Source organism: Mustela nigripes, chromosome 6, assembly GCF_022355385.1.
Source record: "Mustela nigripes isolate SB6536 chromosome 6, MUSNIG.SB6536, whole genome shotgun sequence".
Lineage (NCBI taxonomy): Eukaryota > Metazoa > Chordata > Mammalia > Carnivora > Mustelidae > Mustela > Mustela nigripes.
The window spans coordinates 51,283,895-51,299,084 of record NC_081562.1 but is presented as its reverse complement, the minus strand read 5'-3'; the positions used below and the strand labels follow the sequence as shown (position 1 = coordinate 51,299,084).

The window sequence follows — 15,190 nt, the reverse complement described above, 5'->3', positions numbered from 1 at the left end:
TGATAAATGCTTTCAGTTACAAAATGACCATCTATCAAGGTTATGAGATTTTTAAAGAACGAATAGCCATTACTCTGGAAGAAAATTATACTGGGACTGGTTTACTCTCTCCTTTCTTTGTAATAGAGGAGAGGCTCCTCAAAAAGAGCAGCGAGAGAAACTCGCTTTTTAATTTTTTTTTTTCTTTTGTAAGTCAAGCGGAAAGACGAAGCGAAAAGATATCAGAACTCAAGGAAATTGCTAACCTAGTCTGGTCATGAGGATTTCTTTTAATCTTTCTAGGTTCGGGAACTGGATGGCAAGAAAACTAATGCCTTGAACTTCAAGGCAGATTTCCTTTCAATTATTACTGTCTGGTGGCAGGAACCTGAGAAGAGGTCAAGGTGTGGTTTAGGAAGAGGCAGCTCCAGGGAAAGGCACTTGGAAGGGCAGGACAGAGAACAGCGGGAGAGAGTGCGCTGACGCTCCTAAGGTGAGAGAGTAAAAAAACTCTCCGCCTGGGGAGCCGCGCGCCGCTCAGGTGGCCTTTTCCCGCTCAGGTGAGCTCCTCCCGCGCCTCCCATTGGCCGAGGCGCCCGTGGCGCTGGGAGGGCGACGCAGCCCGGTCTAGTTCAGGGTCTAGGGCGGCGCGTCACTTCCGGTAGCGCGGAGCTTGTAAAACACCCTGGAGAGAAAATGGCGGCGGCAGCGGCTTCGGCTCCTCAGCAGCTCTCGGATGAGGAGCTTTTCTCTCAGCTCCGCCGTTACGGCCTGTCTCCTGGCCCAGTGACGGAGAGCACCCGCCCGGTCTACCTCAAGAAGCTGAAGAAGCTTCGAGAGGAAGAGCAGCAGCAGCACCGGTCTGGGGGCCGCGGCAACAAGACGCGGAACAGTAATAACAATAACACCGCAGCCGCCGCGGTTGCGGCGGCGGGACCGGCGGCGGCCGCCCCAGGGCTGGGGGTCCGGCCAGTCTCGGGCGATCTCTCCTACTTGCGGACTCCTGGGGGCCTGGGCCGAATCTCGGCCTCGGGCCCGGAGAGCTCCTTGGGAGGGCCCGGGGGCACCTCGGCCGCCCCCACGGCTGGCAGCAAAGTGCTGCTGGGCTTCAGCTCGGACGAGTCGGACGTGGAGGCCAGTCCCCGGGACCAGGCCGGCGGCGGCGGTGGGAGGAAAGATCGGGCTTCGCTCCAGTACCGCGGGCTCAAACCGCTGTCGGCGCCCCTGGCCGCCAGCGAGGTGACTAACAGCAACTCGGCCGAACGCAGGAAGCCCCACTCGTGGTGGGGGGCCAGGCGGCCGGCGGCTGCGGAGCTGCAGACCCCGTCGGCGAGAGATGGAGCCGCGGAGGACGAGGAGGAGGAGGGGGAAGACGGAGAGGACAGGGACCCAGAGGCCGAGGAGCCGCTGTGGGCGAGCCGGACCGTGAACGGCAGCCGGCTTCTCTCCTACAGCTGCCGGGAGAACTATTCGGACTCGGAGGAAGAGGAGGACGACGACGTGGCCTCCAGCAGACAGGTATTAAAGGACGACTCCCTTTCCCGGCATCGGCCCAGGCGGAGCCACAGTAAGCCTCTCTCTTCGCTGACTGCTAAATCTGCCGGCGGCCGGCTGGAGACCTCAGTTCAGGGAGGGGGAGGAATCCAGATGAATGACAGGGCGGCGGCTGCGGGGAGTCTAGACAGGAGCCGAAACCTCGAAGAGTCGGCGGCGGCGGCGGAGCAGGGAGGAGGGTGTGATCCCCTGGACTCCAGCCCCATTCCTAGGTACCGTGTCAACGCTAAGAAGCTGGCCCCTCTCCTGTCCCCGCCACTGACTGACATGGACTCAACCTTGGATTCGTCCACAGGCTCCCTTCTTAAAACCAATAATCATATCGGCAGTGGGGCCTTCGGTGCGGATTCCCCCAGGATTTTTTCCAACAGCCTCCCTCCCGGTGCGTCGGTGGCTGCCTCTAGTTCACTCAGGATCAATCACTCCAATCATACGGGCGCCAATCATACCTATCTGAAAAACACATACAACAAACCGAAGCTTTCCGAACCCGAGGAGGAACTTCTCCAGCAATTTAAACGGGAGGAGGTGTCCCCTGCAGGGGGTTTCAGTGCCCACTACTTGTCGATGTTTCTCTTAACTGCTGCCTGCTTATTTTTCCTAATATTGGGACTGACTTACCTAGGAATGAGAGGGACAGGAGTATCCGAGGATGGAGGGCTCAGCAGTAAGTATTGAACCCTGTGGGGTAATGAAACAAAGGGGGTATTGCTAGGGGTTTGTTGTAACCACACTGGGCATTTTACACCAGGTGACTGTCTGCAAGAACATGTTTTAATAGCGACATGGCAGCAGATCGGGTGCACTTGTGTCGTCTTTAAGAAAGAACATTAGTACCATTATCAGAGCGATAATCCCATGCCTGGTTTTAAAATTTTTCTGTATGATCCATTGAGGAATTCAAAACATCATATAAAAGAGCAAAATATTACGAGTCTATTAGTAAAATGCATTTATGTGTGTGACTTAAATTTTCCTTTTAGCCTTAAATAACTGTGTGCAGATGGCGGTTACTTAACAGTATTGGAGTATTTTGATTGTTATGGGACATCATAGATGTTTTTTCAAATTGAGTTATGATTCTAAAAGGCAATGTAAGAGCTCTTGATATTGCAGTTAAATATTTTGGAATATTAAGTTCTGTAGTTCTGTATTTTCTATAGTTTCTATATTTTCTTTAAACAAATATAGAACGTGGGAAGACACAGCTCAAAATTGATTGCCCAGGGGGCGCCTGGGTGGCTCACATGGTTCAGTGTCTGCCTTTAGCTTGGGTCCTTGATGGGTTCTGATCTCAGAGTTCTGGGCTCAAACCCTGGACTCGTTGGGTTCCTAGCTCAGCAGGGGTTATGCCTCTCCCTTCTTCTCTGTCTCCCCCTCCTTGTACTCGGTCTTTCTCTTTCTCAAATGAATAAATAAAATATTTAAAAAAAAAATACTGCCCAGGCCAAAGCATCTTGTCTCATACCCCTGAAAAAGTAGTGGTAGGTCAGCGCAGGGCAGAGCAGGGGTTTACCATTTACCTGATACCAGTTTTTAGGCCCTGGGATTTACTTGCTCTAAAACACTGTGGGCAGGTGTGGTGTGTTCATTCATTCATTAAGCTGGCATCATCATCTGTGCTGTAGGATAGAAGTAGGGTACAGCAGTGATGATAAATCAAGAGTATTTCTGTCCTACAACGCAAGGGTAGGTACAGATCATTTTGTGTTCTGTGAAGGAAATAAGGATGGAATAGTTGGTATATGCTGCTTGAGAGATAGTGAGAGTAGCTACTCTTTGAGGTAAGATCTGAAGCAGGAGGAGACAGCATTGTAGGGAGACAGGAGAGCACTCTGGGCAGAAATTGCAAGAAAGGTCTTGAGTCGAGCAAGAGCGTTCCTATAGGTTAGAGTGGTTAGAGTATCTTGAGCAAGGGGGAGTGAGCAAGAATTTGAGCCTGCCTTTCCTTATCAGTGAAATGATGCTGATATCGATTAGAATGATGCCTACACAGATTGAAAGAGAGAAAGTAGATGTAGTGTGTGATGGATTGCTGAAGATATAATTTCTTAGTGTTAGGGCCCTCTCTCCACTCCCCCTGAAACGTCCTACCCTTTCACCCAGCATGAAGTCATTTTATTATGATTTGTGTTTATAAAATGAGCCTTACTTTTGTTTGTTTTGTTCCAAAATAGTGAATGTGCAGTTAGCAGATTTACATAAAGAGTAGGAATTAGAATGGGTATAGCCATTTCTAAGATCATCAAAGAATAGTTTATTACTCTGTTGCTTAATTAGAGGAGTAAGAAAATCCCTGAAACCCAGCACTCACTTTAACTTGCTCCCTGGGAGCAAGAGTGATACATTGTGTTCTGTCTCAGATAATTTGGGAGAACAAGAAATAAGGTCACACTAGAAGTTAAACTAGTAAACTTCTTATAAATTAATGGCATTATTATTACTGATGGGCACAATTCTCGATTAAGGTGACTGTCACATCTTTCAACTCACTGTTAAGAGGAGTGCGTTTTGTTTTAAGTACGAATATTTTGGTTGGAATAGAAAGGGATAGGACTGCTAGGGTTTTACTAGCCCCTTTACCAATGTGGAAGGAAAGAAATTGTGTTTTTTGTATTTTTTAATACATGGTAAAAGTAAAGTAGTTTGGGTGATGGAAACAACAGTGGCTAAGAGGTAGAGGATCTGGGTCCTAGGACTTGTCCAAATGACTTAGTTCCTTAACCTCTGAAACCTCATTCTTCTATGTTAAATAGGAGTAATAACTTCTGCTGTCTATGGGGCTGTTGTAAGGATCACTTGAGGTAGCTTATTAAATAACCATAAAGTGGTATTATTTAAAGTTTAGATAAAATTCGTTGTATACCTGGTAAACTATGGTATCTATGTTAAGAGAAATAGTTAAGTCATTTCTGTAAATATTTAATAGTGGATTTCTTATTCAGCATTTAATTTTTATTAAATTCCATTAAAAATACAATGTAGACATTGATACAGAAATTTGAATCCAAGTGTAATGAATCCTTAACTGTATTGTATATTTGATTTACTGAATACTCTGGTGGAAAGACGTGCCTGCTAATTCAGTTAGTCTGCACACCTAACGGTGAATAACTTTCACTCCCTATATTTATGTATTCTGAATCCTTTGTCATAGTATAATGGTTAACCAGAGCTTAACCATAGGGTTCATTGGTCAAATACTGTGCTTAAAGAAATAGTTTTGCTTTGAGTAATAATTTTACCAGAAGATTGTAGGTTATTTATGAGAGTAAGCTTTAGTAAGCTTTTATTAGTTGTCATTTAAGTTATGTGTAATGTATAATAGATTTGCCTTTTAAATAGTTCTTAATCATTTGGTCTTTGAAAATTTTTTATCAATACCCTAGTTTTATTAATTAAATTGCTTTTATTAGTTAAATTTCTGTGAGTCTCTACTTCCTAATCTGTATAACTAGGGGGTTGGAGTAGATGATCCCTAAGTTCTCTCTAGCTCCACGGTTTAAGAGTCTAACTTTGTACTGTCCTACCAAAACAACTAAAGGATCAGCCTGCACTGAGATTAGGTCATGACAACCCAACAAGAGAAAATGGAGATGCAGAATAGATTGGCTATCTTGGGTTTATGTGGTCATTAAATAAAAATTGTTTTCCAATTAGGAAAGGCATGCTTTTTGTAGAAATTTTGGGTAGAGATCTATGAAGCAAAAAATGAATAAGTATTGTCTACCTCTACCTTCTAGTCTCCCATTCACCCCTGGTATAAATAAGTTCAGATAATACCTCTGAAAACTTTCTTAATGCTTTTCATGTAAATACATACAATAGAGTACCTACTCTGTGCCAAGCACCATTTTAAGTGTTCGGGTGGGGAGAGGGAAGGGGAGCTTGACAAGTAAACAAATAAGGATTTGAGAGAGCGATAGTTGCTAACACAATTAATGATAGTAACTTTGCCTGGGATAGAAGAAGATATGAACAAGATACTTCTCCAATGAAGACATACAAATGGCTATCAGACACATGAAAAAATGTTTATCATCACTAGCCATCAGGGAGATTCAAATTAAAACCCACATTGAGATACCACCTTACATCAGTTAGAATGGCCAAAATTAGCAAGACAGGAAACAGCATGTGTTGGAGGGGATGTGGAGAAAGGGGAACCCTCTTCCACTGTTAGTGGGAATGCAGGTTGGTGCAGCCACTTTGGAAAACAGTGTGGAGATTCCTCAAGAAATTAAAAATAGAACTTCCCTATGACCCTGCAATTGCACTCCTGGGTATTTACCCCAAAGATACAGATGTAGTGAAAAGAAGGGCCATCTGTACCCCAATGTTTATAGCAGCAATGGCCACGGTCGCCAAACTATGGAAAGAACCAAGATGCCCTTCAGCGGACAAATGGATAAGGAAGATGTGGTCCATATACACTATGGAGTATTACGCCTCCATCAGAAAGGATGAATACCCAACTTTTGTAGCAACATGGACGGGACTGGAAGAGATTATGCTGAGTGAAATAAGTCAAGCAGGGAGAGTCAATTATCATAGGGTTTCACTTATTTGTGGAGTATAACAAATAGCATGGAGGACAAGGGGAGATGGAGAGGAGAAGGGAGTTGAGGGAAATTGGAAGGAAAGGTGAACTATGAGAGACTTTGGACTCTGAAAAACAACCTGAGGGTTTTGAAGGGGCGGGGGAGGTGGGAGGTTGGGGGAGCCAGGTGGTGGGTATTAGAGAGGGCACGAATTGCATGGAGCACTGGGTGTGGTACAAAAACAATGAATACTGTTATGCAGAAAAGAAATTAAAAAAAAAAAGAATATGGAATATTGCAGATGAGCAGGCCTCTCCAAGGAGGTGACGTTTGGACTGAAACTTGAATGTCTTGAAGGAACTAGCCATTGACAGGGAGAAAAGCACTCCAGGCAGAAGTAACAGCCAGTGCAAAACTCTAGGCAAGAACCGGCTTGGCAAGTTGGAGCATCAGAACAGAGTGGCCAATGTGGCTGGGATATAGTGAATGAGGGAGAACGGTATATGAAGTTAGAAGTAGGCAGGGGGCCAGTTCGTAAAGGACCTATAGGCCTTGAGAGCCACAGAAAGGAGTCAGAATTTTATTTCAAAGTGATGTTATACTATATCTATCCTGCGACTAATTTTTTCACTTAACCTTGTATGTTGAGTAATTTTCTATACACCAAGTTTAAGTACAAGGCATAAGTTAAAAATCTTACTCTCCCCGGTCCCTAGAAATGATGAGAACATTCTATAAAAATGTTAAAATCTCTGCCATCCTGAAAATGTTCTTCAACCCTGTGTTCTCCTCCAGCTGTTACTGTACTCTCAGCCAAGACTGGTATCTCTTTCTGCCTCTGCCATTCACTCAACCCATTTAGTTTAGCTTTACCACGCATTCCTCTGTAACCTCTTCTTCAAGACACAAGTTACTCAATTGCCAAATGTAAGAGAGGCATTGAAGTTCTTAGCTGCGCCTCTTTGATCCATTCCATTCAGTGATTAACTCTCTTCTTCCAGGAACTCTCCAGACTTCTGTATCACTGCTCTCTCCCAGTTTTCTTTTACTCATGTCTGTTTGTGTTTTAAATATTGGTGGTCTCTAGGACTCTTCTTGTCTTTGGTTCTATCCTTTTGTATAGTTTCTGGCTAATACCTCCTGATTTTATATTTTTGCCTTAAATGTTCTCTTCTGAGTTCTAGACTTAGCTATTTGTTTATTGGACAGTTTCTTCTGGGTGTTCCAGAAGTACCCATCCTCTGTACTCATTGGCTTTCCTTTCGCCTTATTTCCCCAGCTCTGTTCCCTGTTTTAGTTAATAGCACTTCCGTCTACCCAGGACTCAAGCTAGGAACTTTGAATTTACCTAGAGCCCTTCCATCCCTTCATGCTTCTACCAAATTTAAAACCTCAATCCAGTTGGTTACTAAGTCCTGTAGTTTTATCTCCATAGGTCTTTTGATTCTTTTTCTCTCCATCAGTATTGCTCTAAGTTAGTCTTTTGCCTGATCTGCTTTAGTAATCTTCTATCAGGTGTCCCTCCTAATAGGCTGTAGCTCTTCAATCCGTTTTCAGTGCCAGAGCAATATTTCTAAAATAAAAATGCAGTAATACACTCTTTCTCTTACTCATTGGATAAAATCTAAATTCTTTGGCTAAACTGTTTATATTCTGACTATGCCTGCTTTTTCTAGCTTCATTTCCTAACAGTTCGTCTTACCACTTACTTTCTGGATAAATTGGAGTTTTCTGGTAACTGCTTGGTGTTCACTGAATATATCATAAAATTTCATGCCTTTATGCCTTTGCACATTATTCCCTTCTTTGGGAAGGTTGCCTCTCTGAACTGCTATTCATTCTTAAAAGTGTATCCACCTCTGGATATTTTCTCTGACTCCACATACTCTTTACCAGGAGTTTGGGTATATTCAAACTCTACTCAGGATCTTATACATCCTTCACAGCATTTATTACAAAGTATTATAATGGGGTCCGTCCATGGTGCCAGTTTGATTACAGTTCCTTGAAGAAATAGTTCCAGAGGAATTGAATACACTGGTAAGTGGCCCAGGCTTTACATTCATCTCTGAGTTTGAATCTCATTTCTCTCTTATACCCGTTCCATGACTTTACTAGAAGATACTCAGTTCCCTGATATTAAAAAAACGAGGATGGTAGTACCTGCCTCAGGATGGCTTTCAGTAATATGTGAGGTCATATATGTAAAGTTTTTTGTGTTGTTAGCCTGGCGTAGGGGAGTTGCTCAGTAGACCCAAGTCACATTAGTATCCCTGGTACAAGTTGATTCCTTCATAAATATTTGTTGAAAATGATCGCATATCAGATACTCACTTTGCATGCACTGATTAACTCATCATCAACTCAGTAATTGATTACCTACTCAGTACCTAACAATACTTAGTACTGGGAAGGATGCAAAAGAAATCTCATTCTTGCAGAAGCCTCCACTCCACTAATAATAGTCACAAAAATGGTTAAGAAGTATATCAGGTAATAGGTGATAAGTGCCACCCTTTTGTAAAAAAGGGCTAGTTCTGTGTGTACTGGATCAGCCTCAAATGATCAGAAGCTCTGTTTCCAAATTTGGACTTAATTCCGTAGGTTGAATAGTGGGAATCCATGGACGTTTTTAAGCAGAGGACTAGCATAATCAAGTTGATTTTTTTTTTTTTTAAGACTTTATTTATTTGAGAGAGAGGAACAGAGTTATTTGGGAGAGGCAGACTTCCCACTGAGCAGGGAGCCTGATGTGGGGCTTGATCCCAGGACTCTGGGATCATGACCTGAGCCGAAGGCAGATGCTTAACCAAATGAACCACCCAGGTGTCCCTATAGTTGCTTTTAAAAAAAATATATTCTTTTCCAAGTAATTAGACTAGAACAAGTGGCTAGTCCAAAACTTGGTGTGTATAATGAAGTAGGCGTAAGGATTTCAAAAAATAGTTTCCCTCATTCTTGAGGAATGAAAGCTGAACATTATATTTAAAGTTTTTCGAAGTTGACTATTCTGTAAGGAAAAAAATACTCTAGGACTTGAAGAATATTCTTGGGAACACCAGAAGTTTGTATATCCCAGTTTGATGGTTTAAATAAAATACACTCTGTGGAAATGTCTTTCATTTGGAAATTATCTCTAGTATAATTTAAAATAAAAGTCATCAGAGCGAAAATATTCCCCATGATATATCCAGGGAGCCTAGTTTGAGGAAAATTGGCATAGATATTGGGACTTGGATTGAGGAGGCAGACCTGGGTTTGAATATTGGCCCTTGTTTTTCTATTAAAGTCAAGTTGCTGAACCACTGTGAACTTCACTATCCTCATCTGTAAAATAGACTAAGTGAGAATTAAATGGAATGATGCATGTAAAGTACTTGGCTCAATGCATGACACAAAGTAATAAGAGTAACAGCAGCTAACCCTAGATAGCATTATGTGCCAGGCACTGCGTTGGACAATTTTAATTGTTACTCAGCCTTCTTGAGGCATTTTGTACATGAGGATTGTGTATATGTTCTCTACCATAATTGTTATCCAGAAAATTATGAAAGATAAATGGGTGGGTGAAGCAGATTAATGCATGAAATCCTAGAAATGCCAGGAATAATCTATGAAATCTAACAACTTTAGGACAACGAGGTACAAATTTATACTTAGGCAACAGTTAGGAATCCTGTAAGACTATCCTTACATAAGGTTTTAGATTAATTCATTAATTCACTGATACATGAGTGGGCCAATCTGCTCTAATATAATGCAAACTATAATAAATAATATGTAAAACTATAAAGCGTGACACTCTTTCTAATTTTTGGAAGAGAAGCCGTAAGAGATTCTTACTCTCATGAAACAAACTGAGGGTTGCTGAAGTGGAGGGGGTGGGAAGGAATGGGTAGGGCTGGGTGATGGACATTGGGGAGGGTATGTGTTGTGAGCATGTGAATTATGTGAGACTGATGAATCACAGACCGGTATCCCTGAAACAATATGTTATATGTTAATAATAATAAATTAAATTTTAAAAAGTCTGAGAAAGACCCCCCCAAAAAAGGAAAGATTTGCTGTCTAAAACTGGTAGTCTGATTTTACAATACCACTTTAAAACTTAAGTTTTTCCATTGTTCCATTTTTAAGATGTAAAGATCTTTTGTATGTTTGTTCTCCCATTTTTTGCTTCTTAAAAAAAAAAATTCATACATGTTTTTTTCTATGCTTATATTTCTTTCAGTGGAAATGATCCGTTCTGTAATTTCGGGGGTACTTTTAAAAAATCAGATATTTTCATGATTCCTCAGTAGAGTTGTAAAGTTTTAAAACTAGCCTCTTACTGCTCATTAATTATTTTATGTTAACTTTACCTCTGAAAAATATTTTACATAAGTAAAAGGAACCTTACTGCAAAGAGATTTGTAACATCAGTGCAGAGAGAGATTTAATCTAGTTTTTAAGTAGTTTAAAAATGAAGTATACCTTAAAGTATTGGAAATCTCCTTCTATAAGTGTGGTAAACAAGTAATAGTGATTTCTTTATGAAAATTATAATAATCTTTATTTTAATCTTACATTTACTTTGCACTAAAAATAGCTACCATTTAATTTGGGAATGCAGCCTCATACTAGTTGTGGAAATTGTTCATGACGATTATTGTTTGATAACTTTAGATTTTGACTTCCATATTCAGAATTTATTTTTGAAAGATTTTAAATTGAACCAGTAGCAGTGCGGTTGAACAATAACCTTGACTTTGATGTTTTAATAATGTATACTTTAACCTGAGCCTCATTTTAAAAAAAATCTTGATTTAGTTAATAATCTTTTATTAACAACACTGTCAAAATTATTAAGTGAGTTGACCAGGAAGAAAGTGTTTAGGTTTTAATACTTGTTTGATGTAGTTAAATTTTACATGTTTGACATCATTCCTCAGAAAATTTATTTCTAAAGAAATTAACTTTTTAAAGGGATTATAAAAATTTATAGTAACAGATACTAATGTCTGAAAATAAGATAACAGATCCATCATGTGGAAGCCATAATGTATTACTTTTATGATGTCTTAATTTTTTCTTTAGTTCTAAAGGTATAAATTTAAAATTACACTGTGGTGTTTTTTTTTTTTTTTTTCCTTAATCTGGGTAGCAGATTTATTGCTTAGTGGCCAGAGCTTTTTGCTTAAAATGATATCAAGTGGCAAACTAACATTTAGAAACAAGTCTTGGGTGCAAAATTATTTGAGAGTTTAGTTCAGCTGTCCTGAACTGAGTGATGACTATGCACCAACAATTGGTTCCTGCCTTGAATGTGACATGAATAGGAAAAAAATGCTTTAGGAGCATTGAGCATTTTAACACATAGCAGAGCATTAATAATGTTTTGCAGTTAGGGACTCCTTTTATATGTATATGTACAAAAGGAATTTGCTGATTGTCTGTAATTCCTGAAAGCACTTTACACTTACAAGGGAAGTTTTATAGGAATTCACCTAGATACACTTTTTTAAACCTCCATATGGATAGCGTCATGGAAATTAATTAGGGGAACGGCGAATCTTAGAATAATGGTTTCTTCTAGTCCCTGGGCTATGGTTTAGACCCTTGGTCAACCTAATTAATGACTTTGTAGGTTTATAAGGGTACCTCCCCCATGATATCACAGACACTTTCTTGTTTGATTTAGTTACTTGAAGCACAATTAAGTTTATCCTCTTCATTCATCCATTCATCCACTTATAAATTACTTATTGAGCACCTACTGTGTGCCACATAACATCAGAAGTTGAGTATATACTTTCTAGAACTATAGGAGTGAAACGCTTTGCCAAGATACATAAACTGCCTCCCTTTCTCCCACATCATGGTGGCATTCTCTTCTTTCTCCAAAATACCTATGTATTAAATAGCCCCCAGAATTGAGATTTGGTTACAATATTGTGACTTAGAAAACATAATGTGAAAAATTAATTTCTGCATATTTGAGTATGCCCTATAATAAAGTTTACCACAATGTATAAACACAATGTGTTTACCACAGTGTGTACGCTGTACAAACGAAATAGTTCCATTTTTTGCAGATTTTTAGAAATATTTTAAAAAGTAAAAAAGGATGAGACATGAAGAATGAATTTGCCAAAAATGAAAATGTTATCAGTATGAAGTGTTTATGATTATAGTACAAGATGTTCTAGAAGTATTCTTATGCTTATGACAAAAAGTCTTGTTTTTAAAACATGTCGTCTCCAAATGTTCCATCTTTCAAATTCTAAAGCCTTAAAATGATAAAAGCATTTATTGAGAACTTTCTATGTATGGGCATTTTATCTTAGTTTTTATGAGGGGAGCTACCAATATTATCTGAGAAAACTGAAATGTAGGTGGAATATGGTTACAGGTGACTTGTCCAGTATCCCACAACTACTAAGTTTTGGAGCCAGCCATTTGAACCCATGATCTGACTTCAGGGTCCACAATCTTAACCACTAGGCGGCAGTAGATTTTTTTTATGCATCTTTTTTCACCTACTGACTTTACTTGGGCAGGTAAGTCACTTGGAACCTCTGGGCCTTGGCTTTTGCATCTGTCAAATTAGGGGATAATAAAATCAACTTCTAATCAATGACCTTTGTAGGAAACTAAGGTGATAATGTCTATGAAAGTGCTTTGGAGAAATTTGAAGTGATACATAGCTGTATTTTTAATACATTAATTTACAATTTCCCAGCTACAGTAGTCTACTTAAACAACACATGGTCAGCACTGTGTATGACATGTCCTGTCAGTGATGTTAATAAGTAATAAAAGAGTCCATTAAATTTATAATAATTGTCAGTATCTTTCAAGCTTACTCTCAAGCTGTCCAAGGAGGTAAAAGGAGTCCTCTTTTTATATTACCTAATTACTGCTTTATTTCTGGGTTCTGAAAAGGAATATTCTTATTTTTGCAGTTATTTTAATTTAATAGGCAATGAAGCACAATTTGAAATTAGATTTTACTCTTGTTGACCATTAGAAAGTTGATTTGCTGATAGAGTCAGAGATTGAAATACGTTGCTTTAATCCAAAATATAGTAGTGAATTTGAGACCGAAGAAATTTCTTGGGAATGTGGATAGGTCTTTAGAGTCAGCTTCTGTTAACATTATCTGAAGAACAGACAATGTTTGCAGCTGGTAGAGAAGGCTGGCCTTTCACATGTTGTTTTTCAGCGAGTTTGTCAGATGCCATGAACACTATTACTGCAGAAGTAGGAAGATAAGGTTTGTCCCTGTGAATAGGCAATAGACTGAATGGTGGTAATCGAGAGATTGGGGGGCATAAAATAATAAAATGGACTTGATAAGCAGGATGTTAAAATCAAGCTACTTAAGTTATAAGGAATTTAAAGTGCATTAGGATCTCAGTCTCCTATATTGTTGATATGAAGTACATAATGAAATTTTCCTCCCATTTCCTATTTGAAACTATATCAAAGATGTGATTTGTTTAGACCAGAGCTGTCTTATAGCAATACAGTACAAATATGGAGTATTTAAATCGTAAGTCACTACAGTGAATTAGAAATAACAGAACAGTGGCAGAACTAAATCTCTCACCTACCTGCCCTGGATAAGTGGCCATGTTTGATGGTATAAGGGTATAAAGTGGCATAAAGGACTTCTTAGTTTAAAGCAGAAGTGATGTCCCCTAAATTCTCACTCATTTCTTATTGGGAATATTCCTTTATATTCTTCTGACCATTTCCTGTTGTAAACTGCTTTGTATAGCTCTTCAGACTAGACATGTAGGAGAGAGGGAGGGTCTTTTGGTTCTGTCGCATGACTGTCCCAAGAGATAAGGGGAAAGTTAGCTCTGATTTAGAAAAATGAAAACAGAATGATTAATAAAGCTTTTGTTGGCCAATATGAAAAATTTTAAGGATTTCAGTATCTTGCCTTTTGAGAAAGATTTTGGGACGCTCTTATCCATCATGCTCTTTCAATTGTAAAAACTATCTCAGTTCTTTCACAAGGTGCTATTTTATGGTAGATTTGCACTTAACAATATCTCCTTAATGAATCTGAATAAATTCTTTGAACTACATTCTGATTACTAGAGAATGTTTGCTCACAAAGTCAAGCTGTTTACTTCCAAAAGGAAAAAATGGGCAGTCCTTAATTTTTGAATGGGTTGTCTTCCAGATCATGTGTAAAATAGTTGTTTGAACTTGGAAATGTTTACATACTGCTTTTTAAGCTAGCGCATAGAAGCCTATTTAAAATTTATGTCTTTTTTTAGTACTGATACAGTATTGCTTTAACTTTTGGGTCTTCAGCACTGTGGCTCATCTTCTGTGGGAGTTGGGCGAGGAAGCAAATTTATTTTTTGACTTTTTACGTTTCCTTACACTTTTTCATTTTTTAAAAAAATTTGAATTCAGTTAACATGTACCATATTATTAGTTTCAGAGGTAGAGTTCAGTGATTCATTAGTCTTATGTAATACATAAGACATTACATCATGTACCCTCCTGAATGTCCATCACCCAGTTATCCCACCTCCCCGCCCCCTCCTGCAACCCTTAATTTGCAACTCCCTTAATTTGTTTTCTATGATTAAGAGTCTCCTATGGTTTGTCTCCCTCTCTGATTTTGTCTTGTTTTATTTTTCCCTCCCTTCCCCCATGATTCTGTTTTGTTTCTTAAATTCCATATATGAGTGAAATCATACAATTGTCTTTCTCTGGTTGACTTATTTCCCTTAGCATAATAGCCTCTAGTTCTCTCCACGTTGTTGCAAATGGCAAGATTTTGGGGGTTTTGATGACTGCATAATATTCCATTGTATATATATACCACATCTTTATCCATTCATCTGTCGATGGACATCTGGGCTCTTTCCCTAGTTTGGCTATTGTGGACATTGCTGCTATAAACATTGGGGTGCAGGTACCCCTTTAGATCACTACATATGTATTTTTAGGATAAATAATTAGTAGTGCAATTGCTGGATTGTAGGGTAACTCTCTTTTTACCTTCTTGAGGAAAGTCCATACTGTTTTCCCGAGTGTCTGCACCAGCTTGCATTCCCCCCAACAGTGTAGGCGGGTTCCCCTTTTGCTGCATCCTCTCCACCATTTCT

General features: G+C 39.7%; 1 protein-coding gene across 1 annotated transcript in view; it reads left to right on the top strand.

Moving 5' to 3' along the window:
* Positions 1 to 635: 635 nt before the first annotated feature.
* The window catches only part of LEMD3 (LEM domain containing 3), a 63,219-nt gene continuing 48,664 nt past the window's right edge, over positions 636 to 15,190 (top strand). The window contains exon 1 of the mRNA XM_059402536.1: positions 636 to 2,200. Coding sequence (XP_059258519.1) covers positions 676 to 2,200 — 1,525 coding nt within the window. The 5' untranslated portion in view covers positions 636 to 675. The remainder of the gene's footprint in view (positions 2,201 to 15,190) is intronic.